Source organism: Neocloeon triangulifer, unplaced genomic scaffold (assembly GCF_031216515.1).
Source record: "Neocloeon triangulifer isolate White Clay Creek 2 clone unplaced genomic scaffold, ASM3121651v1 ptg000008l, whole genome shotgun sequence".
NCBI classification, from domain to species: Eukaryota; Metazoa; Arthropoda; class Insecta; order Ephemeroptera; family Baetidae; genus Neocloeon; species Neocloeon triangulifer.
In genome coordinates, this window is record NW_026775550.1 from 834,851 (window position 1) to 861,760 (window position 26,910).

Genomic DNA, 26,910 nt, shown 5'->3' on the forward strand with positions numbered 1-26,910 from the left:
TTCATTTTTCGGTGGATTTTTCTTGATGCGCAGGTGAGGAGTTGCTGAGTCCGTTAGTAATGTGCGGTCCGCTGGGCCTGAAGTTTCTGAAGCCAGTGGAGCTGAGTGTGCCTGTGAGTGTGTTGATGCAGGACGGCGACGAGGACGACGAAGAGCCGTGGAACTTGTCGCTGCGGTCCGGCGAGGTCGACGCTGCCCTCCAGCCGCAGTGGTCGCCCAACCTGCAGATGACCTCGGTGCCCCGGCGCAAGGGCTGCCTTATCAGTGTGCTCGTGGACCATTTCTAGGTTGTCAGTGCCAATCAATCAATGTATGTGCATTTTCCTCTGTCACTCGTCGAACGGCCATTTATTTTGGAATTTTTTTTTTGCAATGTACATAATACGATTACATGTTATAAATATATTATATTATTTGGCTAAATTGTAGGTTTAGTACTTTTACTCTCGCCAACGAGCTTCATGACATTTTTGCCGTTAAGAGTTAGTTGCTCAGAAGAATGTTTGTTGTTTTATATTTCAAATTGGTGCAGAATTTTTGTAATTTTTAGAAGAGAATCCAAGTGCAATAATAACAAAACGACCAAATTTTCAAAAACCACTGCCTCTAGTGCAATAAATTGCTAGAATTTTATTTGCGTAACCACCAATTTAAAATAAAGAAAAATCATACGTATAAAATGCTTATATAAATAATTGTAAAAATAAAATAAAAGAACGAAACTTTTAAATAAGTCGTTTTATTTGATAACAAAAAAATTGTCCTGCGTGTTAACAAAAATACATTCACTACGACACTTATCAGATTTATTGTCAGTTAATTATAATATGAACATTGGAGATTTTGACGTATAAAATGCAGAAATGTACACAGATCAGATATTTTTTGTGTGTTTATACTCGCTACACCTCATGGCACCGTTGTCGTTAATTCAACCTATTATTAGATTTATATGTCACAAGAAATGCGTATTTCAACTTTCAACCAGTTTTTTTTTTTTTTGAGCTGTTTAAATTACAAAAGTTTGGCAGCCTGCGCTAGGCTGACTGCGGAAGCTTCCACCAGGAAACTGGCGAACATCTCTTGAGCAACAGGCAGTCGGTTGGCACTCCTGTTCTGGGCCAGGCTTTGCAGCGTCGTCGCCCTTTCCAGGTCGAGCCAGCGCTGGAGGCCGACCTCTCGCTCGACTGGCGAGACCTCAGGGCCCCAGGTTTTGAGCTCGAGATAAGTCACGGCGCGGTCAAAGTCAGACGCGTCCAGCAGAGGGGTGAGGGTGATGTCGGTGGGGGCCAAAAGCTGGCACGCTCTGGTGGCCACCGAGGGCAGGGAACCATTCGGAGCCACTTCCTTTTGGCACTCGACGCGAGGACCAATGACAGCAAGATTTGGGTCCTAAAAAGATTAATAAATAAAAAATTAGATAAATTTTGAAGATTGAATTAATTTTAATAATTATTGGAGAACTTTCATTTGGTAATTGCTGAATTTATTTACTACAATTATTATTAATTTAAGCTAAATGCATGCAATTGATCCCAATTTTTGGAGGAAGAATTTTTTATTTTTAAAATAAATTTTATTAAACAGGCGAGTAATTAAGTTGCAATATGTAATTCAATTATTTCTAATTACATTGATTTTATGTGAAACAAAAAAAAATAATAATTTATTTTAATTAACCTTCATAAAATATACCTTTGGTCTTGCGATTCTGAACTGGTCAAGATTCGCAGCTGTCGCTCCAGCCTGCTGCATATTCTTCAGCTCCATCAGGATCTGCATGACCACCAGAGTTTTCTCGTCCACATTCCTGCACTCGCCAGCATAGCAAGCCACAGAAACAGACGACATTTCCGAGGGCAGCGGTTTTGAGGTCAAAACAGACAGCAGTTGTGCCAGAGCGCGATGATTGGCGCCCACGACAGCTCCGTAATTTTCCTCCAACGAGCCCAAAATCACTGATCGGCGCCGCTTCAAAGTTTTGCCATCCTGAAGGAAAGAAGGAAATATAAATTTATTTTCAAAAAATAATAATTTTGAGAAATGGCAAATAATTGAATCAATTGTTAAATTAAGCAAAACATTCAATTACGCTAAACTGGACGGTTTCGTATTCTCCTTCTTCAGCACCGGGACTGCCTGGACTCGTCTTATCGAACTGCTCTCGAATGCTCCCACTTCTTTGCGGTTTATTCGGAGTCGAGACTGCTCCTATACGATTCTTGACGGAATCTATACACAAAAATAAATAAATTTACCTAACAATTACTAATAACAGTAAGTAGAGGAAAATTGCAGGTGCAAAAGAATAGAAAATAACCATTTACCCTGTTTCATCCCCTATTTGCCCTATCTCCCGGATAATTGCCCATTTTAGGGAGTAGTTTTTTCTATCTGCCCCCCCCCCCCCCTCCAGAAGATACCAATTTTCAGTGGAAATTATTGAAATGAAAATATCATTTCCTGTTGGTATAGTAATTTGATTCATTTAACAATTTATTTTATAACTCACATGCCTTTGATTTGATTGATGAAAGAGCAAGAAGATTGATCCGCCTTACCAGACTTGAATATGCACACACCGCAATCATAACAATTATATTTTTCATCGAAAAGCCAATGGTGCACTTTTACAAATTTCCCGTGAAAAATATTTTTCCTATCGCAAAATTTTAACATGTTTATAAAAAATCAGCAGTTCATTCAAAATCAATTTTAGAGACCGCCTTGGTAGAAACGCCCAAATGTACAATACCTCCTAAAGGTACTTATACCTCCTAAAAGTACAATACCTCCCGAAGGTACTTATACCTCCCAAAAGTACAATACCTCCCGAAGGTACTTATACCTCCTAAAAGTACAATACCTCCCGAAGGTACTTATACCTCCCAAAAGTACAATGCCTCCCGAAGGTACTTATACCTCCCAAAAGTACAATACCTCCCGAAGGTACTTATACCTCCCAAAAGTACAATACCTCCCGAAGGTACTTATACCTCCCAAAAGTACAATACCTCCCGAAGGTACTTATACCTCCCAAAAGTACAATACCTCCCGAAGGTACTTATACCTCCTAAAAGTACAATACCTCCCGAAGGTACTTATACCTCCCAAAAGTACAATACCTCCTGAAGGTACTTATACCTCCTAAAAGTACAATACCTCCCGAAGGTACTTATACCTCCCAAAAGTACAATACCTCCTGAAGGTACTTATACCTCCTAAAAGTACAATACCTCCCGAAGGTACTTATACCTCCCAAAAGTACAATACCTCCCCAAGGTACTTATACCTCCTAAAAGTACAATACCTCCTGAAGGTACTTATACCTCCTAAAAGTACAATACCTCCCGAAGGTACTTATACCTCCCAAAAGTACAATACCTCCTGAAGGTACTTATACCTCCTAAAAGTACAATACCTCCCGAAGGTACTTATACCTCCCAAAAGTACAATACCTCCTGAAGGTACTTATACCTCCTAAAAGTACAATACCTCCCAAAGGTACTTATACCTCCTAAAAGTACAATACCTCTCAAAGGTACTTATACCTCCTAAAAGTACAATACCTCTCAAAGGTACTTATACCTCCTAAAAGTACAATACCTCCTGAAGGTACTTATACCTCCCAAAAGTACAATACCTCCTGAAGGTACTTATACCTCCTAAAAGTACAATACCTCCCGAAGGTACTTATACCTCCCAAAAGTACAATACCTCCTGAAGGTACTTATACCTCCTAAAAGTACAATACCTCCCAAAGGTACTTATACCTCCTAAAAGTACAATACCTCTCAAAGGTACTTATACCTCCTAAAAGTACAATACCTCTCAAAGGTACTTATACCTCCTAAAAGTACAATACCTCCTGAAGGTACTTATACCTCCTAAAAGTACAATACCTCCCGAAGGTACTTATACCTCCCAAAAGTACAATACCTCCTGAAGGTACTTATACCTCCTAAAAGTACAATACCTCCCGAAGGTACTTATACCTCCCAAAAGTACAATACCTCCTGAAGGTACTTATACCTCCTAAAAGTACAATACCTCCCGAAGGTACTTATACCTCCTAAAAGTACAATACCTCCCGAAGGTACTTATACCTCCCAAAAGTACAATACCTCCTGAAGGTACTTATACCTCCTAAAAGTACAATACCTCCCGAAGGTACTTATACCTCCTAAAAGTACAATACCTCCCGAAGGTACTTATACCTCCCAAAAGTACAATACCTCCCGAAGGTACTTATACCTCCTAAAAGTACAATACCTCCCGAAGGTACTTATACCTCCCAAAAGTACAATACCTCCCAAAGGTACTTATACCTCCCAAAAGTACAATACCTCCTGAAGGTACTTATACCTCCTAAAAGTACAATACCTCCCAAAGGTACTTATACCTCCTAAAAGTACAATACCTCCCAAAGGTACTTATACCTCCCAAAAGTACAATACCTCCTGAAGGTACTTATACCTCCTAAAAGTACAATACCTCCCAAAGGTACTTATACCTCCTAAAAGTACAATACCTCCCGAAGGTACTTCTACCTCCTAAAAGTACAATACCTCCCGAAGGTACTTATACCTCCCAAAAGTACAATACCTCCTGAAGGTACTTATACCTCCTAAAAGTACAATACCTCCCGAAGGTACTTATACCTCCTAAAAGTACAATACCTCCCAAAGGTACTTATACCTCCTAAAAGTACAATACCTCCCAAAGGTACTTATACCTCCTAAAAGTACAATACCTCCCGAAGGTACTTATACCTCCTAAAAGTACAATACCTCCCAAAGGTACTTATACCTCCCATGTTAAAATTTTGCGATAGGAAAAATATTTTTTCACGGGAAATTTCTAAAAGTGCACCATTGGCTTTTTGATGAAAAATGTAATTTTTGTGATTGCGGTGTGTGCATATTCAAGTCTGGTAAGGCGCATCAATATTATCGCTCTTTCATCAATCAAATCGAAGGCATGTGAGTTATAAAATAAATTGTTAAAGAAATCAAATTACTATATCAACATGAAATGATATTTTCATTCAAAAAAATTCCACTGAAAATGGGCATCTGTTAGGGGGCGGGGGAGCTGATAGAAAAAAACTACCTCCTAAAATGGGCAATTATCCGGGAGATAGGGCAAATAGGGGATGAAAAGGGGATGAAAAGGGGCAAATGGTTATTTTCGACTCTTTGGCACCCACGATTTTCATCTACTACAGTAAAATTTGTTTATACCAAGATTCGCATAAATCGAGTCCTCCTGCTTGAACTCATTTTGGTCACTGTCCCTCTCCCGCATCTGCAAAAGCTGCGCTGACTGGGGAGGAGGCGGACGTGCCGGACGGCTGGCTGCGTTTTGGGGCAAGGACATGGTCCTCGGGGGTGGTGGCGGCCTCGGACGAGCTGTTCAATTTTATTTTTAATTTTTACAAATTTTAAAAACTGAATGAAATTTACCCGGAGGGGTCAACATGCTTGTTTCGCTTTGGGGCGTTGGTGTTGTAGGGGTGGTCGCGCTTTGCTCCACCCTGCAAACGACCTCCACTTGTCTGCCGTCCAAATTTGAGGGGTGGATGATTTCAGGACGCAGAGGGCTCTCAGGGGAGGACGGGGTGGAGGTCGGACTGGGAATGCTTTCGGGCAACGTGGCGCGCTCCTCCTTGCTGCCTTTTCTGAAAATTCGCTTCAGAGAAAATCTGCCCACATTCTTCTTGGCCTGCAGACTCGATTTGTCCACGCTGGTGATGCTGTCTCTGCGGTGCAGCTCATCGAAGCTACTTTCCTCGGACGGAGGAGAGCGGCTGTAATCGTCGTCCTTTTTGTTGCCGGGAGGTTTGGGCGCTTGGCGTTTTTTGTAAGAGCCGAGTTTGGGCCTCGGGGTGAGGATGGGCGGTTTTCCTTCCGGGGAGAAGAGAATTGTCTTCGGGGTTTCGAAAAATTCAGGCTCAACAGGCTTGGGCGGGGGTGTTTCCAGAGCCGGAGTTAAGATGGTCTTTTGAGTTTCTTCTATTTTGACGGGGGTTACTGGGGTTGGAACAGCAACAGCCTGCAAATTTATTTGAAAATCCAAATTTAATAATTTTTATAGTCATTAATTTATAAATCAGATATGGAACAATTTTTTGTGAAAAATTATTATTAAATTAAAAATTAGTAAAATAAATTTCAAATTACCACTGGAGTTGTGGGGTGTCTTCGGCCACTGCTGGACACATTGGCCAGCATGAGCGATGCTGGTTTTGCAGGCACCTGTGGCCGACCAAGCATGTTGCTATGCAGAAAAGAAGACCTGGCGTTTGGAGTGATATTTCCACTCGTGACAACTGTGGGCAGAGATGTTGGCCGAGCCGGAGGGGTTTTGATCTGCAGGACAGGTGGGGGTGTGTTGGGCAGCATCGGGGGCAGATCGTCATCAGGCAAGGGAGAACTTGGAGGAGTCGGAGGTTTGCTTGAGTCGATTTCCTCCTCCACCACCAATTCTGTTTTTTCCTCTGCGGGTTGAGGGACTTCCTCAACTTTGGGTTCCTCTACTTTTTCCATTGGGACCTCAACAACTTCTTCCTTTTCTTTTGGCTCGGGCTGGTTATCAACCTCAGTTACTTTCGAGTCTTCTCCGTCAGGCTCTCCAGCAAGCTCTCTTGGCTCTGCAAATAATTTAAAATAAAAGTTGGATTAATTTTTACGAACGTGTCAAAAATAAACAAATTTATAAATTTTCAGACTTTATTGTTCAATTTTCTCAATACCTAATGGCTTATATGAATGCAATGTGAGTGGCACAATTTCAGGCGCATCCATGATTGGCCTCCTAGGCTGGATGAAAACTCTTTCGCTGCTCACAGTCCATCGACGGATTGGTGCTGCGGACAACTTTGTGCCATTTTTCTTGCGCCTCTCAAACTCTGGCTTCTTATTCAGCGCATTGTTCTTCAACGCAATTGACAAATCAGAGGAAACCTTACAAACCAAACTGATTAGTGGATAAAATTAAAACGAAAACTAATTTGTACTTTTCCGATTGGAACTGGCCTTTCGTCGTTTTTGACGAGCAGCAACGGACTGGTCGGAGGGGAAATCAAGTCGACCGAATCCTTGTGGTGCAAAAAGGCAGGTGGCTTTTTGGTTTCGTCTTCGGACACGGTTGAAGCGTCGCTGTCACTTGGTGTGAGAGACAAACCAACCTCCTCGACCGGCTTCGAGGGCACCTCGATCTTGACAACTGCTGGCTCTGGTTCTTTTTCTTTGGGCAGGGAGATTTCTTTGATTGTCTTGACCAACGCAGGAGCTGTCAACGGAGGAGAAGTGTCTTCGTGGCCTAAAGGGGGCCTTCGTTCCTTCTTCTCAATCTTATCTAAGGACCTGCAAAAATAATTCACAAATTGATATCAATTTTTCTCAAAAACAGAGCATTTCACTAATTCCAAAACAAAATTTATTTAAAATATTTATATACAAAAATTACCTTTCTTTGGGGGTTGGTGCACAAATGGCAGTCGGCTTGGAGCCAAAAGGCGTCACCGAAACGATGGGCACGGTGCTCTTGTGCACAACCTTGCCCAGTTCAAGAGGCTCCGTCTTTGGTTTGCCATTTGTGGTGACAGAGTTTGTGATGTTGACGGTGATTTTGTTGCCAACAGAGATGCCATTAGTGGCTGGAGGGACGGAGGCGACGCTCAGGAGATTCACGTTCTCCGAGTTGAAGTCTGTGTTCTTCCGAGTCAGATTTTGCAGCTCCTTGTCCTCCGCGTCACTCAACTCCGGAACTATATTTAAAGAGAAGTTTTTTAATTCTTTTCATCTTCGCCTTTGAGTAAAAATAATTAAAAATTGATTAACATGAAAAAGATTATAAACTTGAAAAAAACTTTCACACTAATTTTAAAATTATTAAGTTGGTTTATAATCTTATTTTTACAGGTGATTGGAAAAGTTATGTGATTTTTAGCAACGTAGGTGTCAAAAATATGCGTATTTATAGAAATATGTTAAATTTTGGCTCCTGTTGGGTAAACGGATTTTTATTCTATGAAATTTTTCTAAAAGTAGGTGATTTGAAGTGAAATTTTACACATCAAAATAGATGATAAAAATTTGAATAAACGAAAATTCCGCCCAATTTTACATTTTTTATAAATTCAACCATCAGTTCATTTTATATTATCTTCCTACTCACATGAAGAGTCGGGCAAGTCGCTGTTGGACGCCTCGAAATTGTCCTCATCGTCGGTCGAGACGTCTCCTCCGTCGTAACCAATGATCTCGGCTTCCTCCTTGGGGAAACAAACGCCGCTCTTCTGGGCCTTTTTCTCTGGTCGTTTTCCCACTCCCTTGAGGATGCTCTGCAAAAAACATTATATTTTTATTCAAGATTTCTATTAAAGAGTAAAAAGTCTCACGTGCTGGGGCACCGCGTGGGCCGGGGGCGCTGGGGGTCGTGGCGGGGGCGCCGCGTGCTCCGTCTTGGCTTTGAAGCAGTTGGCGCACATCTCGCGGCGCCAGGCGTTCTGCGAGAACCGCGCACACGCCGCAGCGGCCATCCTCGAGTCTGATTCACTGCCTAGGCGCTGCAACAAAAATAGATTTCCCGGTTCATTTTCATTTCCTGCGACGACGTTTCGAAAATGATTCGGTTGGACTTTTAACGGAGAAGGCGTTAATCGGCTCTTGAGAAGTAATGGAAGAAGATAATAGAAACGAGAGTCCTATTGACAAAACGCCAACTGGCGCGTTGATTAAGATTTGGGGTAATTGCCGGAGAAGAAACGGAAAAGCTTTCAACGATTTCAATTAAATTGCCTCACCCAATTTACAGGCTGTTGATAATTAAATCTCATTGAAACAATTAACTCGCGTCAGATTAAAGAGAAAGGAGATTTGATTTCTCTGATTTCATTTTGGCCAACTTTTCTATTTATTTAGGAGATATTTGCAGCAATAAATATCAAGTTTCTAACTTTAATTATTATAGTAAATTGAGTTACTTTTAAGGTTAGTTTTGTTCTGTTTTATACCTATTTTAAGATAAAATTTATATTTTTTTATCATTTTATATTTATATACTTCTATGAATCTTTTTTTTTTAATTTTTAAACCAAAGAAATTGACATTTTAGGAGGTTTTACTGAAATTGTTTAAGAAAAAAGGCTTTATAGAATGGAATACATAACAAATTTTTTACTTTTAATTATGAAACCAATTTTAAATGACATAAATTTATACCTCTTTGCGTCAGGAAAATTCAAAAACTTAATTTTGGTACGTATCTCATTCTTTAAAGCTAAGTTTTTCTCGCACACTAACATTAATTTGCAAAATTTGACATTTGCTGAATCAGATTGAAAACTTTTGCAATAATGATCAAAGAGTTTAATTTTTTTTATTAAATTTAAATTAAAAATTATTCCACATTAGGTCGTTTTGAGTTCGAACCCTTCTGGCCCCTCATTTTTTTTATTACAGGTGGACCGCCCACGTCCAAATAAAAGTTTGGACAGTCAAACAGAATCCGTATATCAGAAAGAAGGAATTTTACGACCATTATTTAGAAACGAGCGGCAGATTGTGAGTGTCTTGTCTTCGTATTTGACTTTTATTCCGAGCTAATGGAGAGCTAGAATAACAGTAAAAGTCGCGAGCGCGCGCCTCCTCCGAGAGAGACTCTATCGTACTTAAAGTTCGTGCTGATGTTTACTGTTTTGCATTCTCTGCAGCAGCATCTTTTCCTGTGCACTTTTTCTCACGCCACCGTAAAGCGATTTCCCATTTTGATTTATAAACTTGATATATAATTGCGAATTAAATTTTTTCTGGTGAGAGAAACGGGAGCTTTGGCTATTAAAAAAATTAACGTGAAAATATGGAAAATTATTCCGCATTGTGGGTGAAGAAGAGAGCTTGAAATTTGCGGTTTTTGAGGCTGGGAGGCGCCGAAATTGGCCGATTTGCGTTGAATGGAATCGCTTTCGGCGATGAATGGGCGAGATAGCGACGAGACATGCTTAATTAGCGCAGGACAATCGATCGATTCTCTTTGGTCAGAGTGCGTGAATTTGCGAGAGCGCCGCAGGGACGGAAAAAGGAGGCGCAGCTTTCGCTTCTTTTGTACATCGAGGCGCGAACAAAACGTCTTATGTGGTTGAAATTTATTTTCTAAACAAGATAATTTGCATTGCATGAAATTTAAATAGTAACGCAAAATTCTAACAGCATGAGTTAAAAAAACTATAAGATTTGGCAATTTGCTTCACAATGCAGTGTGTTATAAATGAATGGCTGTGAAATTCCTAAGGTCGAATAAATTTTTTGCAGAGCAAAATTAACCTGTATTCATCAAAGCTGCATGAATGTTTCAAAACGATTGAAACCTCCTTAGAATTTTCTAAAAGTGTTTAAATTAGCGATAAGTTTGTAGAGGATTTTTATTTAAATTAGCGAGAAATTGAATTTCAAACTTTCAATTTTGTTAATTTCTTTACTATTTGAAGAGAAAATGTGACTTATAAGCTGTTTAGTTTGGTGTGAAATATTAATTTTTTGAACAAAATATTTTTGTTAATTTCGACAATCTAATTTGCATATTTGTTGATAATTTTGTCGAAATTAAATATTAAATCTATTTTCTTTACATTTTACCACAAATTTTTGTGCAACAGCAATATTTCTTATTTGGCACTCTTTTTTTATAAAAATACAAAAAAAATCATATTTTATTAAAAATAAATTTTAATAGTAACATTCTACTGATAATTAAATTTTACTTCATTTAGCTTGATCGACATGCAAATTTCCTAAGTCACTCCAATTTCCATGAAAAAATTTCGCTCAACTTCCGTTTTCCCACTTCCAGCCATGCGAAAATTTAAGTTTCCAGCCGACGAATTTCAAAACGGTGAACTTGGCACGAGAATTGTCACCGCTTGTCATGCTGGAGCAGTCGGAAGGGGTCAGAAAAGGGCATTAAAAGCAGCGATGCACTCGGCTTGAAATTCAGCTGGCGAGAGAAAAAGAGAGACGCGGACTGGAATATTTCCAGCTTATTGATTTCCGTCGCGCCGAGTGCAGCATTTATTCACGCACGGCTGCCAGGCAACAACGAGGGGAAAATTAAAAAAAAAAATAATAATAATCTCTCCATGTGCGCATTGAAAACAATTTCATGCGAGAAGCTTTGAATAAATATAAATCAAGCAGCTTTCTTAGAATTTTGGCCGCTAAGAAAGATGCGTTTAGTGCGTGTGATGAATTCGTCGGTCGCCCACAAGTTGAAGGAACGCATTAATTTCGGATCCTTCTCGGTGGTCCCACCGCAAATCACGACTGCGGATGGAGAAAATCCGAGCGTTTACTGCCGCGAAATTAACAATAAAAGCGGAAATCACCGGCGACGCACAACTTTGGTAATTGATTTTGGCGCCGCGTGAAAACTTTTCCTCAAAATGAAGCAATTCACAAAGAGAAACTTCCGTCGCGTAGAATTTTTAGTGGAAAAAGAATATTTTAAATTCGGAATAAAGAGAACAGTATAATTTCTCCACAAAACAAATCAGACAATTCCATTCACAGAATTTAAATTAAAATGATTTTTCAGCAAAAACAAATATTTTTAGTCTTTTCCCTGAAATATTTTAGTTTTTAGATTTTAACCTGTATTTTTTGTTCATGTAAATTTAAAAAAACTACCAAAAATGGAAGTTTAAGTGGCGAAAAATTATAAAAACTCAAAACTTATAGAAATTCAACTCTACTTATTTAATTCAAAAAGTAGCAATCATGATTAAAAGTGGGCTTTTTTACACTTAAGTTTGCTTTAAGAGATTTTCTGAATTTTTAGTTTGCGTACTCAAATTTAGTTGCTGATAATTGAAATCTTTAAATGTATTTCAGTTTGAATATATTTTTTCAAGTCTTAACCGATTTAAAATTGTAAAAACGGAAATATTTTTAAATTTTTAGAATATTAAAAAAAAAACTCTTAACACTAGTTAAATTTCATGCATGTTTCATAATTTGAAATTGAATTGGTCATATTTCAAATGTTTTCTATTTAATTGGCAATGCATATACGCGTAAATATTCTAACATTAGAAATGATAAGAGTTATTTTGTTTGAATTTAAATTGAATTGGTAAACATTTGAAGACTTCACATTCAATTTGGTCTTCTTTTCAGAATTAACTTACTAATTTTTGTAGAATTTTATAAACCTGCATGCAATTTATAAACAGATATTCCAAAAATAAAAAACTAAATAAGATAGAGGTCAACGAAATCGAGAAAAAAAATGACACTGGGTCATTAAAAACAAATTTATTCGGCTTGCAAGCCAAAAAGCGGCATTGCCAGAGAAATGGAGAGTTCGTCGACCCGTTTTTGCTGCTTTTTGCCCGGCATTTACGACGACGAGTTGTTGTAATAAAAAATAAATACAGTGTGTCTCGTCCTTTCTTTTCGGGTTGAATTCTAAACTCGTTCTTACAAGCAGAGCCGCGAGGGATCAAATCAGACGGCCGCAAATTAAGCATAAATAAATCTTTTCACGAGCCTCCTTTTTAGGTCTGCGCGCGGCGAAACGGTACAAAAATTGTCGCCGCTCTCTCGCGCCCCGTTAAAACAAACAATTCCCAGGAATGAGAAAAATACACACACACACTTGCTGCACAACGACCCGCTTCGAGCTTTCATTGTTTCCGCGAAAATTGCAGCGAATTTGGAAATAATCAAGGTTGACAAATGGAAATAATGGGATTGCGATATATTTTCTGTTTGTTTTTTTGGTTGGTTAATAAAAGATAGACGGAGCGTCTCGGGTGCTTGGCGTTGTGATAATTATGTATCGCATTTCTGCCATTAACTCGGAGAAACATTTCACAAGCGAGTGCTTTTAGGCGCGACGGAATTCATAACTCTTGGAAATTATTATACGCTCGATCGTCCGACTTGAGTTTATGAATGTTTGCTTTTATGTGCGTTTCAATTGATATGCCTTACTTATGTATACATAATTGGAAAAATAAACAACTATTATAAGCTGCGGCTCAGACGCTGGAGAGCGTTGAGTGATTGAAACTTTCAATTATACAGTACGTGTCGGCTTTCATCTTAAATAATGTACTTAACAGTCAAGGACGCCGGTTGTTTATGTTATTTATTGATGACACGATCTCCATAAATTTAAGTTAAGGACTTATTATATAACTTTACCTAAGAAAATTCTAAGAAAATTAATGAATGGCAAGATTGGGGCTCTTATTTATTTAAAAAAAATTATTAAATTGTAATTGAAAACGTCTCTGGTAAACGCGTTTTGAAGCGAAATTATGTATAAAAGATGTTTAGCAACGTTTTAGGGATAATTTTATTTACAATTCCTTTGGAAAATCTATTAAAGAAATTTTATTACATAAATTTAATACGACTCATTATTTCCAAAGTCAATTCATCTTATAAATCATTTGCCTGAAGTTTCTCAAAAAATCTGGTTAAAAAGGGAAAATGTAACGTAAATTTTAGCAAAATAAAACGTTAAATATGTCCATAAAAAAAGTTTTATAATAACGTGGCAATTTAAGAAACGTATTTTTTGTGTGGAAAAATTTTAAAAATATTAATTTTGTAATTAGTCTCAAAAACGAAATTTGCTAAGATCCATTGTCATTAATTGTTAAAAAATTTTAAAACAGAATTTTCAATACAATTCTAGCTTGAAATAAATTGATTTAATTTAAATATATCAACATTGAATTTTATTTCATTTATAAACTAAAATGCAATAAATTAATTTTATGAAACCTGTTGGCCTCTTTCATTTTAATTGCTAGTTCTCATATTATTTTTCGTAGGTTGAGTTAAAATCCAATTTTGGAGCTTTTGAATAAAGAATGGTATGTCAGGAAAGATGAATAATTGAGCGTTTAAAAGGGTCTTTTTTAAAACGTATACAAAATGAAACGACTCGCCCACTGCACCGTCGGACGCACATTTCCATAATTCGAATTCCGTCCAGGTGCACCTGAGAGTGCCGCTTTTATTGTAATCGCTTAATTCACCAGTAAAAGAAGACAAAGGCTCGATTGGTAAACGATCGGCGAGAAAAAAAGAAAAAGAGCATTGCAGGGCGTTCACCAAGAAGTCTTGTGTTGTTTGTATTCGATGAAATTCACAATAACTTGTTACGCCGTGGTAAATATCCAAATTTCGGCACCGCACCCATAATTTTCGTGTTCCGTCTTTTGTCTCATTTTTTCTCTCAAAATATTGCATAACATCCGATGTGAAGATAAAATTAAATCAAGCCTTGAACTGGTTCATACTAAAGAAAGAAATGACCCATAAATTCCTCTCTTGATTTGTATTTTAAATAATTGTTGGAACTTTGAAGCGAGAGGGCTCTTTCTCGTTAAAGGTATGAAAACGACCCAGCGCGCACACTATTGCATGCCGAATGTCTGCCAGTTATCTGGCCGACGTCCGCATTGCCTGCCGATTGCAGGCATCGTCGGCCAGTCGTCTGCCAGTTGATCGCGGGCATGCAACGAAAGGGACTTTGGCGCGAGCGAGCGCCAAAGCTAAATGAAGGCGCGTTACAGGCGATCGGCATTGAATGCCCATTTAATGCCGACCAGCAATCGGCAGACAACGAAGATGTCACTGCGGTCGAATCATTGGAAACTTCGGCTGTCATCGATCATTGAAAGCATTTTTATTTCCAAACAAAGTTCGTTGCAACGTTCGTCCGTCTGAGTTTTGTCCCGAAAATCTTTGAACATCCTTAAGAATTCATCACTTTTATGCCCAGTTTTAAGTTTTTAAGTATTTTGAGTGTCTGTTCCTTGGATTCATCAATGAAAATGGCCCGATTTTGTGAAACTTTGAAGGTAAATACAAATCCTAAATTTAATGTTCCATATTGCACCCCGCATTTTGCGGCTAAACCGCCGGAGTTATGAAGCATCCTGCTGAATTTAAAATAAATCAAAAGCAATAGATTTGAACGAGAGTATTTGAAATAAATTTAGTCTTAATATTAACGGTTCGCAGACTTCAAATTTGGTATTATTATTATTTTTCAGACCATTTTCTTGATGCAGCGTTTATACGGAGGAAGGCCAGTGCGCGCTTAAACACAAGCTCCCAAATTGGTGTGGACTTATGAGTGTGGTTCGTTTATTAAATCGTGCACTTATGGAAAAATTAATTTAAATATCACAACGGAGGCATCATGTATTTACGTTTGAATTTTAAATGTTGTATTAAAAAATTATATAATTTAATTTAAAAAAAAAATTACTTTTTGTATTATTTAAAAATATTTTAACATTTAATTATAAAAATTGAAATGAACAATTTTAATTGTATGCCTCAACGTAAATGAATCATTTTTCTTTCCACTTTTTCATTCCTTTATTTCCTTTTCTAATTTAACATATTAATTATTATTTAGAAAAATTACATAGAGCCTATGTCATGACTGCATTTTATATTATGCTGAATCCAAATTAAGTTTGGTAAAAAAAATATTCAAAAATATAAAATGCAGTCATTGCATATAGGCTCTATGTATTTTTTCTAAATATTCATTAATCTGTAAAATTAGAAAAAGAAAATAAAGGAATGCAAAAGTGGAAAGAAAAATGATGCATTTACGTTGAATGCGCATGCAACTGGCATGCAACGGACGGTCATCTGCCGGCCGACAACTGGCAGACGACTGGCAAGCGTTAGGGAAAATTGAATGTCAATGCATTGCCGGCCGATGATCGGCATTAAATGCTGACTGATAACTGGCAGAAGACTGGCATGCAACGGTGTGCGAGCTGGGGAGCACCACTTTCCAGCGAATAAATTTGCCTCGACGACGGCGACTCCCACGCGTTGAGTTGCGCCAGCGGAATAATATTTAATATGGTATGAATATATTTTCGTTCGCAAAAACGCATTCAACGCCGGTCTTTGGCAATTAAAAAAGGTATAAAAAGGTACTCGGCAGGTGTGCATGACCCGGCCGACTCGGTATGGAAGCCAAACGAGGCATGTTGGCGAAATTGATATTGCGTTGTTGCGATTCGGGGTGCCTTAATAGTACATTTGCGCCGACACACATTGTTGAAAAGCGAGCGACCGGCTGCTGGAAAATCGGCCGTGGGAGGCGCAGGCCTTGGACGGACAACGATTCGCAACAGCATAAGTTATGCACGGAAATTTCACTTGGTAACAGTTGAAGATTTGCATAGATTTTAGAAACTTATATTTTTTAAATCTTACATTATATTTAACTTTGAATTAATGGTTAAGTTTACAAGTAAATGATCCATACAAATGTTTTATGACCAAAATAAATAATTTTAATCATTCTCTAGAATATTTCTGCATTAGAAATAAAATGCAATCCATAAAAAACTTGATTAATATTGCAAATAACTAATTAAAGAAAAATTTATACTATATTATATAAGATTTTATTTTTGAAAATAATTAAGTTCATCGTTTTTATTTTAAAATTTCTACTGATTTCCAGCACGAATTTAAAATATAATTCATTTCAATTTTATATTTCTTCACAAAGCTCCTATTTGCAGTTAAAAGCAGTTTGTCAGTTGATTTCTGTGAAACAATTTCTATCCTTTTGCCTATTTAATTGATAAAAATAACAATTTGAAAGTGCAGAACCCCAAAATACGACCACTTGCGAACTCTGACCGAGGCAAACAAAGCTTTTTCCTGGACATTTATTACTATTATCATTGTTTATTCTTCACAAAGTAGTCAAACATGAAATCAAGAATAAAATGTGAAGAAACGGCAGCACAAGTCGCTAAAACGCGAAGCCTCAAGAGAGGTCCGCGCAAAGATGGGCCGTTAAATTACATGAACGTTTTTGACAGTCCAGCATAAAAATGATGAACTCGGCTCACAAAATTGTACATTTTCCACAGATATTCACTTTTCCTTGAATTCAAATAGATTGTTTTTCGCAGCAAACTTTTACTCAGCCATTTTGTTTTATCAAATGGATAAAATTAGATAAAATTGTTAAAAAAACAAAGAAAAGTTATAAGAAATCTCTTAAATAGCCTCTTTGCAAATGATTTTTTGCAATTAATTTTGATATATTTGGCTCTTTGATAGCCTCATCCTGTAAAAGGTCCTTCCCATAAAATTGTTAAACTTTTTATTCATTTACCCCAGCCATTCACTTTTCCTCGAACGCATACGCAAGGATTATTCACCTCGGCCAGTTGGATTATTTTTTGACGCACCGGTCGTACGTTCAAATATGGCAGAGAGCAAGTGATGTGCAAGAGGTCTTCGCCATGAGAAAAAAGTCTCTTGTCTCTCGTCCATAAAAAAAAAAAAAAAAATGAGCCAAGAATGCAAAAAGCCCTCATAACATCGCACGGCCGCACCTTTTGAACGTGGGCCAGCAAAGTGAGAGCACGTGTAAATTATTCCACAACAAGTGCATGAAAGTAAAGTTTCGTCCAATAAAGCGTCCCACGATCTGCAGCTATATCGAGAGGTGTGCATGACACAATTTTTTTTTTCTCGACGAAAATTGCGCCGCGCCACATCAAAGGCGACTCGCGAATTTGCTGATGGGATTATCGAGTGAGATATCATCTCTCCTCTCTTGAAAGGAAGTTGGAGTTTTGAAGCACGATTTGAAAAGGAAATCTCTCGTCATTCTATATACGAGTTGCGAGAGAAGCCGGCGATTTCATAACTAGTTGAATGCGCTTTAGTTTATTTATTTTCCCAATGAATGAATGCGCGGCCTTTGAAAGCTGAAGTTAATTAATGATTTCGGCATGAAAAACGGAAAAAATAAATAGAGCTGCACTGATAATCATTAGACAGTCCATTCGAGGCGCAGATGTTTGCAAACTAAAAGTGTTCAAAAAACATTCACTAATTAATTTAAAAAGAAGTGAAATACATTTAAAAAATAAATTTAATTTTGCATAAAATTCTTAAAAAAAATCCGCTAAAAACATGAAAATTTAGATGTATTTTTTTATTTTGATTTTTATATTTTTTTTTATCAGAATAGGTTTCAGAAATTGTGCAAGGAAAAAAACACTTTTGTTATCTGGCTTTAATTTAATTTTTAAAGTGCGTTTTTACATGTTTTGATTACATTTTGCCTAAAAATTCTGTTCACTGACAAAAATGACAGTTTTTCTACTTTACTAATTATTTAAAACGATTAGAATGCAATAAGGATGTTAAATTTACAATTAAAGCAGTTTCAATTAAGAAATAAAATGAAAAATATTTATCATCTTCACATTGAATATAATTTTCTTTATTCTCTTTGACAGATTTCGTGCTGAAAGGTAAGATAATAAAATCCAATTTCATTTCAATTAGAATTTCTCAGGCTCGTCTCAGATGATAAATTAAAATACTTGAGCGCGTGTGACTGGCCAACAATAAGCATGTTCGAGCTTTGGTGACCAACAAATGCAAGAATGCTTTCGACGAACAATAGCCCGAGGGGCTCCCACCGCAGCGGTACAAACTACTAATAAAACCTCAGAGGTGCGAGAAGGCATAGCTTTTCCCCCGTCGCAGGGGGACAATTTTCAACCTCACAAAAAACCAAGTCTCGCGTTTAATCATGCCTCTCTTGGGGAATATAAAAGGTCAGACCAACTCGGAGCAGAGCCCCTTCCTTTCTCTCGTTTTCCTTCCTCTGAACGAACGAACGGAATACCAAAGCGAAGACCATGAGAGATGCTGACCCAAATTTTTTTCTCCTCGACACAATCGGCGGCGTGCGCTCGATGAGAAACAACAACAATTAAAACATTTTTCAACGAGACGCTTTTAACAAAAACACACCGAGAATCGGCACAATAATTTAAATTTTATATACACTTTCAAAGCAGGATAATAATTGCGATGTATATCTTTGGCATGCAAATTATACTGGTTCATAAAAAAATAAAAACTTCCGAAACTCGGTCGGGAGAAAGATGCACCGTTTTTGTGATAAGACGGTGAGAAAATTCCGTAACAGTTAGTTAATAACCAAGCCATTCTTACTAAATTTTCGCTCAATTATAAAATTTATGCAATGTATGTTAAAATTTAGTTTCTTCAATTACATTTTGATGAATAAAAACTAAAATTAAAGGCGTTTTAGTAATGACATTAATTCTAGAATAAGAATGAACGAAAAAATTTACGACTGCAAAAAAAATGCATTCCTTTGATCTCTCTTCTTTCCTTTGAATCTCGAGGAACTTTTGTCTTGATTATGCAAAATTTTACCAAATAAAAAAGGTAATTTCAACAACAAGAAATAATCACATTTCTATAATGGCTCAAAAAAAATACTTTTGTTGGGAAAATATGAAACTGTGAACCCTTTTTTACTGCACATTTTTTGGATCGCGATTTTCAATCCAGCCATATATGAAATTTAATTTCCTTTCAAATTCCAGAATTGATCATTTGAAAAGTCAATAGACGGTGAAAATTCTAGGAATAAATTAATAATTCTTGAAAACGACGCGCTTTCCTCTACGTCCCATTAGTCTAATTTTCGAATGATGGTGCCGAGATTGATGAGGAATGACGTGCGTGCGATGATGAGTGCGGGCTACCTTAAATTTTTAATGTGAGGATACAACACACTCGCCTAATCAGGTTTTCCTCTGCGGCGTTTAATGCAGCCGGGGCCTCGATTGAGCATTTGTGTCCATAGAGAGCGATTAAAACGCGCTGCCCTCTTTCCGTCACGATGTTTATTTGGACACTTATGTGAAAATTGAGATAAATGGATAGTTTATTTTGAGGAGAAAGGCTACGGCCGCGCCATGTGTCATAAAAACGGATGTATACAATTTCATATTTCACCATCAAAATATCATAACTTTTATTAGAGAATGAAACACTATTCTTTCTTTATTTTTTAATTTACGAATTATTTTAAAAGTATTTACAAAATATTTATTTAAATATCATTAAAAATTTTATAAATTAATTTCAAATGCATAAAAAACGATATATTGAATAAAAACATGAATTGATTTTAAATTAAGATAAATATCAAATATAAATTTTGTCTTTTTTTAATTAAATTTATGCCATTTCAAACGTAAATGGATTTAAAAGGTAACTGAACTTGCTGGCTGAATTATAAACATAGCTTTTTATATTTTTGTTTTTTATTCTGCGGACAATTTAAAATTAAAATGGCCAGGCTGGACGGGTGTGTATAATGCACGTTGCTTTTAGTAATTTGCATACTCGCGGCGCACCGAGGGATATAAATAATAAAAGTCGCAGACGGTACACAAAAGAGAGGGAACTCGTTCTTCGCATGACTCGTTCAATTTTGTGCCCGGCAGTCGCTTTTTTACACCGGCGGTCTGGGCGGGACCGAAAAAATAATAATAAACCTCTGCGGTACTCGAAAGTGGTGGTGAAAAAAAAAACGAACGAACGAGGAGAGAGAGCAGGAGATAAACAGAGAAGGATCAAGGGCAAGTGTAACTAGAAGGCATTTTTCGAAGGTGCACGCGAGAGAGGAGCAGGTTCGAGAGAGGGAGCCGCCGGTGCTGGCGCAGCATCCGAAAAGGAGCTGCAGCCGAAAAAGGCTCACAAGGCAGAGGCGATCGCTCTCTCTGAATCTTTTGGCCAATCATTGAATTGACCCATTATTCGCGAAATTAATTCGGACGCTTGGCCTCCAAAATGTGAATGGACAACAAACTTGGAGGAGACGTGCAGAGAATGTTAATAACAAAATTGGCAAAAAATCTTTAATTTTAAAACTGTTCTCTTTTTCGAATTAAGTATTCTTACAAAGCAAAGGACATTTTAAAAGTAAATTAATTAAAAAAGGCAATAAGCTTAAATTTGGGTTTAATTTGATTCAATAAATTTGGAACTTTAAAACTTAATTAACTATTCTGGTCATTAAAAATTATAACATCAGGGAATTCAGTAAAGAAGCAATGCTTTAATCAATTCAATTTCCAATATTTTTCTTAATGAATTTCTTTTTCAAGCTAAACACAAACTGTACAGAAATAACTACATTGAAACAATTGCATTTTTCTCTTATGTGCTTTGAATAAATTTATCAAATTAATCTTTTTTATCATAGAATTTCCTCTTCCACAGAATAAATTTTAATCAAAACGCTCAGATGAATGAAAAGATGCTTTGAAATTTGAAAATAATTTAATTAAATAATTTCAGCTTTCCTACTTTCGAACAGGGTCGAGAAAATAATGGCAAAAATTACATGATTGAACTACTCTGCGGTTGTACAAAAGTCATAATGGCACCTCGGAATGCAGCGAAAGGAAGATTAGGAAGACGATTTCCGAGACGATTCCGCATCCTCCGCCGTCGATAACAATAAAAGTGTGTCGAACGCGCGCATCTAATGAGGCATCCTCGTTGATCTTTAGCAACTTTGTCGGTTTATTATGCCGCGAGAGTGCATTTTATTTGTGCCGCGCGGAGACAAAAGTGTGCCTTGCGTACGTAAATAAGTGTTGTACCGAGAAGCGCAGCTTTCTATCAAGTTTTTCGTCCATAAAACAATCGGAAAAAAGCAGTTGCTCTTAATCGATTATTTGTGTGCAATTCTCGTCTCTTAATGTTCTTGATTCGGCCAAACACGGAGGTGACTCTTTTTGCGCTTAATTATGTGCGCGCAGTGCTCTTTTTGTATTATATTTGTTCAAGGATCTCATTGTGTTCTGCATGCACGGTGGTCTCGTGCATCACTTTTGACGATTGTTTTTGAAACTTTAGAAAGTGTAGTTGTTGAAAATCGTTTTCGTCTCCATTGTTGATGGATATGAGATGCACAAGTGATTGACGTAAGAGATAAGCAGCCGAGTAAGATGAGCTCGCTTTGAATACAAAGATGAACACTGTATGTTTTTGTATCTGTTCTATAAAATGTTTTATTATAACATTTAAAATAAACCCTTCTTCTAATGACCAAAAGAGTTAATTTTTTATAATTGTATTTAATTATATTTTTATTGAGCCCAAGTTTAATAGTTTGGAGACTGACGTGAGTTTTAATATTAATATTTTTGTCTTTTTTTCAATTCACTCTTGAGTCCAAATTTATTTATTCATATTATGAAGTTAAAAATAAAAAGCATTGTTTTAATTTAATTTATAATTGTGGAGTATTAATAATTAATATAATAATAACGTTTCATTTATAAAAATTTAATTATTATCTGTAATATTCTTATAATTAATCAAAGTAAATAAGATATTTAGTGTTTTTTTTTTTTTTAAATAAATTAATACATTTAATTATTATTTGTCCATTCTATTGAATTTTTTATAATTCTGAGCAAAATATTAGCAGCTGGAAATGATTTTTTACACCTTTTCATCCTTTTCATGAAAACAATTATGATATTTTTAATGAACCATTCTGAGAGTTGATTTGAATCAGAATTTTGACTATTGTGAAACTTCATAATGATTATTCCTATATATTTGTAGAATTTACTACTCTACTATTGATTCTGTCTGTCATTATTATAGTGAAGGTAAAAACATATTTGCTGAAAACAGTGGCTTTTTGACAAAAAGTTTTTAAATAGAGAGCCATCATGATTTATAAAAGCAACAAAAACAAATTAAAATGTCAAATATTAATTATAATTTGCATCATCTATAGTTAAAATCACAATTCTTTCCGAGACTTTTGCAATAAAAAAATAATCTGTTCATTCTTTAACTAAAATTTAAGTGGAAAAAGCCGTCTTTTATTTAAAAAGGGAAATTTTCAACAAGTCTTTTTATTTCAACTTTACATTTACATAATTTAAATAAAATTCCATTTTAAATTTTGAACCCTGTTCAATTTGGCACACCTGTTTTGATAGTGCCAAAAGACGTTGCCAGCACATAAAAATATTTGCATTCACAGAGGGCACTAACCCGTCGTCCAAGGGACTTTTAAAAAATACACTTTCATTATCACCGCAACACGCATTGTGTACATTTCACACTTCTCCAATGAGCCGCCGGGTGAAATGTATATAATTTTTATTATTACACACTCCTTCCGTCCATTGAGAGCGGCCGGGATGTGAAACGAACGAACGAACAAGCATCTCTCTTGCTCTCGCGCGAGAGATGATGGGAGTTTGAACGAATGGAAAAGAGCCAGAATAATTGCTGAGGTTTTCGCCGTCGCAGTTTCGTATCTCGCGCGCCGGCATTAAATTCAAGGTGACGGCGCGGGGATTTTATTCCGCAATTATTCCCACACAAATCAGCGGCAAAACGCTGCGAATACGCAGAATAATGAATGTGCTTGCTTGGGATGCTGTTACATTTTCATTCTCGGTTTTCTGCTGCGAGAGACGTTTTGTACGACTGCAGCGAGCAGAGAAATAAAAAAATGCTCGGCTTGAAAACCGCGAACGAGATGCGGAATTTATAATAAAATGAGAAGCGAACGCAACCGCAACGCACGTCAACTGGCGCGAGTGTGCAGCGGTGATGCTCTCACGCGGCATTGCGTTAATTTGTCACTTCGAGAGATGAGAATGATGTATCATGTGTGGCACCAAAAGTGAAACGACACCAATTTTGAAAAGAAATACATTAAAAATTTAAAGAATAAGTTTAGAAATTCCTAAAAAAAGCTATCAAAGAAAAATTGTGTAATTATAGAAAATCATAGAAAATAAATTAATAGACTAACAATCAAGGGCTTTTTCTCCTTGCAAATGTTTTTATTAATAAAAAAAAAAGAAACAACGGCTCACTTTGAATGAAAACGATTTTTGCAACACGGAAAAGCCCAATTTCTTCATTTCCATGATCATCTCCTCGAATGTCAAATTATCAAAAATATTTATTACAGAAATCAATCTGAGATAGGCTGAATTCAACAAATTTTATTTTTACAATTTTTCTACTTTTTATTACTAAAAATAAATTTTTTTTTCAATTAATTTGTCAGGTTTTTTTAAACTTTGATTCAATTTAACTCAGGATGCATAATTAGTTTTTGGCGGAAAGCTTATTTAAAATGCAATAAATTTAAAAAATATATAAATAAAATTGCATTATACAAAAAAAATTTATAAATAAGAATAATGAAAAAAAATTGAATCAAAATATTCATCAAATATTGTAGGATTTCAAATAATTTATAAAACACAAAAAATTACAAATAGGATTGCAAATCTTAAATTCAAACAATTCATTCTTTTTGGCTTCAAACAGCTGCTTTCAACTGAAAGGGCTCCTCTTTGTATTAACGTCTGCAATTTACTTAGCAAGTTTAGTTTTCGCTTTTGTGTGCGCAATTAGCAGCGTTTTGCAAGAAATCGAGAAAGTGTATCCAACGAGAATAATAGACATACATACACGCTTCGGGGATAATGATTGTGCATTTGCACGAAGATCGCTCGCAGACAGAGAGCTCAATGCACGGATTGAGAGAGCCGCACCAAAGTGCAGCTAATTTTTTTTCGCGACATTCGTCACAGCGTGTGTGTGAGTGACGTTGTTGTGTGGCTCACTAATTGCTCAGTCGGTGCAAAAAAAACCACGCATGGGGGTTGCGTCACACGCAAGAAAGAAAAAAAAAGAACAGTACAAAACAAGTCACGCCCCGGTTCCTGTTTCGTTTGCGCTCCGAGACGTAGTTCTTTATCGTGCCCACTGACTTGAAAATTTCAGTTTCAAAATCATGTCTCATCCTTAATTTAATTCAATTACAGTTGTTTTGAAATTTCAGTTGCGCTAAACGTTGTAATTATGTGAATGACTAAAATATAAAATTTCTGAATATTTTTATCTGTTGAAGGATTAAATTTAAAAATTTTGACTTTCTGGTTCATTGTTGTTTATTTTTAGTTGCAATCACATTTAAAATAATGTGAGACTGAAAATTATTATTAATCTTTACTATTTCTCCTGTTTCTCATTATTTTATTTTATTTTTTAGTATTTGAAAGAAAATTCTTGCTTAAAAAAAGTTAAACTTTATCTTTCTAAACCAATATTATTGAAGACTAGAAAGTTAAGTTTTTTTGTTAGATAAAAGACAAATTTTTCATACAATTTTACCGATTATAAATTTGACTTTGATTAGTGTGCTAAAAAGATAAAAGTTTGACGTGTCTGCTCATCTGCTGGTTTTGAATGAAATAGTTTTAAATAGATCACGGTGCAGGATCTCGCATTTCAGACACCTGACAAAAAATCCGTGTTAAATATAGCAGCCATGCGGGTTTTGAACGGAATTATTTATAGGTCTGTCGGCTCGAGAGAAAACTTCCTCTCTCAATTGATTAGCCGGTTGTGAACAGTTGGATATCAAAACAAACCGATTTATATCATGAATTATTTAACAATTTTAAATTTGCAATCCTAAACCAACAGGTTAATGTTGACTTTAAAATTCAATAATTTTTCTGGATTTATTTATTCATTTATTTTTCCAGTCTTAAATTGAATGGAGAACAAATACTTATAGAAATGTGAGTTTTAAAATTGCGTAAAATATTACACCTGCCTAACCATGTTTACCGATTGTTCATTATTATTTCTGGAAAAAGGTGTGCGTCTTTGTTGCGATAACGAAAACAAAAAGGTGTGTGATAACCCGACTGTCTGCTCTTCCTCAACGATTGTCTCGTAATCGCTTCAGGAAGCTGATAACCCTTGAAAGCAGGGGAAGCGCCGAGGAAAGAAGAAGCAAAAAGTGCAGGTAAAGTGCACACCTTTCTTCTCCGAACAAATTCCATTAACGCAGTTTATTTCAGTCAGGCCGACTCAACCTGCTTCAGGTGGTTTATGCAGGTGCACGAGCCTAGTTCAGTAAACCTAGGAGTAGTTTAATATTATTCATTGCCTTTCAAACAATTGAATTATTTTAAAATTCAAACAACTTTCTCGAAATTGCTTGAATTACTCTCTTTACCGTTTAATTATTTTGTAATTTTCTAAATTTGACTTTTCTGATATATTATATTATTTAAATTAAAAGTTGAATTTTCCTCCAATGAGCTTTTTATTAGATTTTGAGAAAAAAATTTAAATTTAATTAAAAATTAAAAAAAGAAATCCAAGGAAAAAGTTGATTCAAAATTCAAATCAACTCTTGATCAAGAAATTATTACATAATAATTTAAATTTAATTAAAATGGATGTCAAATAGTCCTAACATTTTTGAGCCACAAAGAAAATTGATGCTAATTTAAAATAAACTTTTCTTTGTCACGCAATTATTTTCAACCTGACGCAGAAACGTTTATCTAAAGTGCGTCCCTCTCTTGCATCTAATGTTTGCTCTGCTCGATCCAGCCCGTCCGCTCTCTAACAATAATTAAAATTTATTTTTATTGTCTCTCATTCTGCGGTGCGAAAACAAACCTACGTGCAAGCTTTAAACCCGACACACTATTTTATGAATTAACGCTTGATAAGAGAGCAAACGGCAGCAACTCGAGTTGCTCCTTCTCTCTCTCAACTCTTTCTTTCGCAGCCTCCCGAGGGCACGAAATCATAAACATTCCATTGACCTCGCTCGGACGCCGAACCGCGGCTGCCCGTTGAAGAAAGGGCGCGAAAACGAACCGAAAGGGGTGGCTTACCGGTCGAGACAAGGGTGCGAGGGTGTGTCCGACGCGTCGGTGGTGCGTGCCAGTGTGTCCGGACGGCCGGTCGGATTGCGGGACACCACCTGTTGGCCCGAGAGATGCTCTCACATGCCGCTCGTCAGTCGGTCGGAATCTGAGAACGAGTCGCCGAGTTTCGTCGGCGACCAATCGCGAACACCGCTACCCGCATCTCTCGGCCCCCCTCCCCGCTCACGTGCCCGCGGGCTCTGGCCTAATTTCCTCCAGCCAAGACACCGCGCGCCATCTGTCTCCCGAACGCACCACCC

At 36.7% G+C, this 26,910-nt stretch overlaps 2 protein-coding genes across 11 annotated transcripts in view; one reads left to right on the top strand and one right to left on the bottom strand.

Moving 5' to 3' along the window:
* LOC132194950 (tight junction protein ZO-1) overlaps positions 1-890 on the top strand; it is a 48,525-nt gene extending 47,635 nt beyond the window's left edge. For 8 of the 10 annotated variants that reach the window (XM_059616562.1, XM_059616564.1, XM_059616567.1 and 5 more), the window contains one exon: positions 34-890. In XM_059616562.1, the coding sequence (XP_059472545.1) occupies positions 34-287 (254 nt within the window). In that variant the 3' untranslated portion in view covers positions 288-890. The remainder of the gene's footprint in view (positions 1-33) is intronic. The other 2 variants (XM_059616570.1, XM_059616568.1) reach the window with 2 other exon arrangements.
* LOC132194952 (titin) lies at positions 724-26,800 on the bottom strand. Its single transcript, XM_059616575.1, has 12 exons — positions 26,618-26,800; positions 8,405-8,572; positions 8,182-8,347; positions 7,471-7,771; positions 7,019-7,367; positions 6,755-6,965; positions 6,183-6,652; positions 5,466-6,054; positions 5,244-5,411; positions 2,093-2,232; positions 1,696-1,989; positions 724-1,392 (listed from the first exon to the last, which is right to left on the bottom strand). Exons 2-12 carry the CDS (start codon positions 8,543-8,545, stop codon positions 1,015-1,017), a joined length of 3,207 nt encoding a protein of 1,068 aa, XP_059472558.1. The 5' UTR covers positions 8,546-8,572; positions 26,618-26,800; the 3' UTR covers positions 724-1,014.
* Between the last annotated feature and the right edge of the window lie 110 nt (positions 26,801-26,910).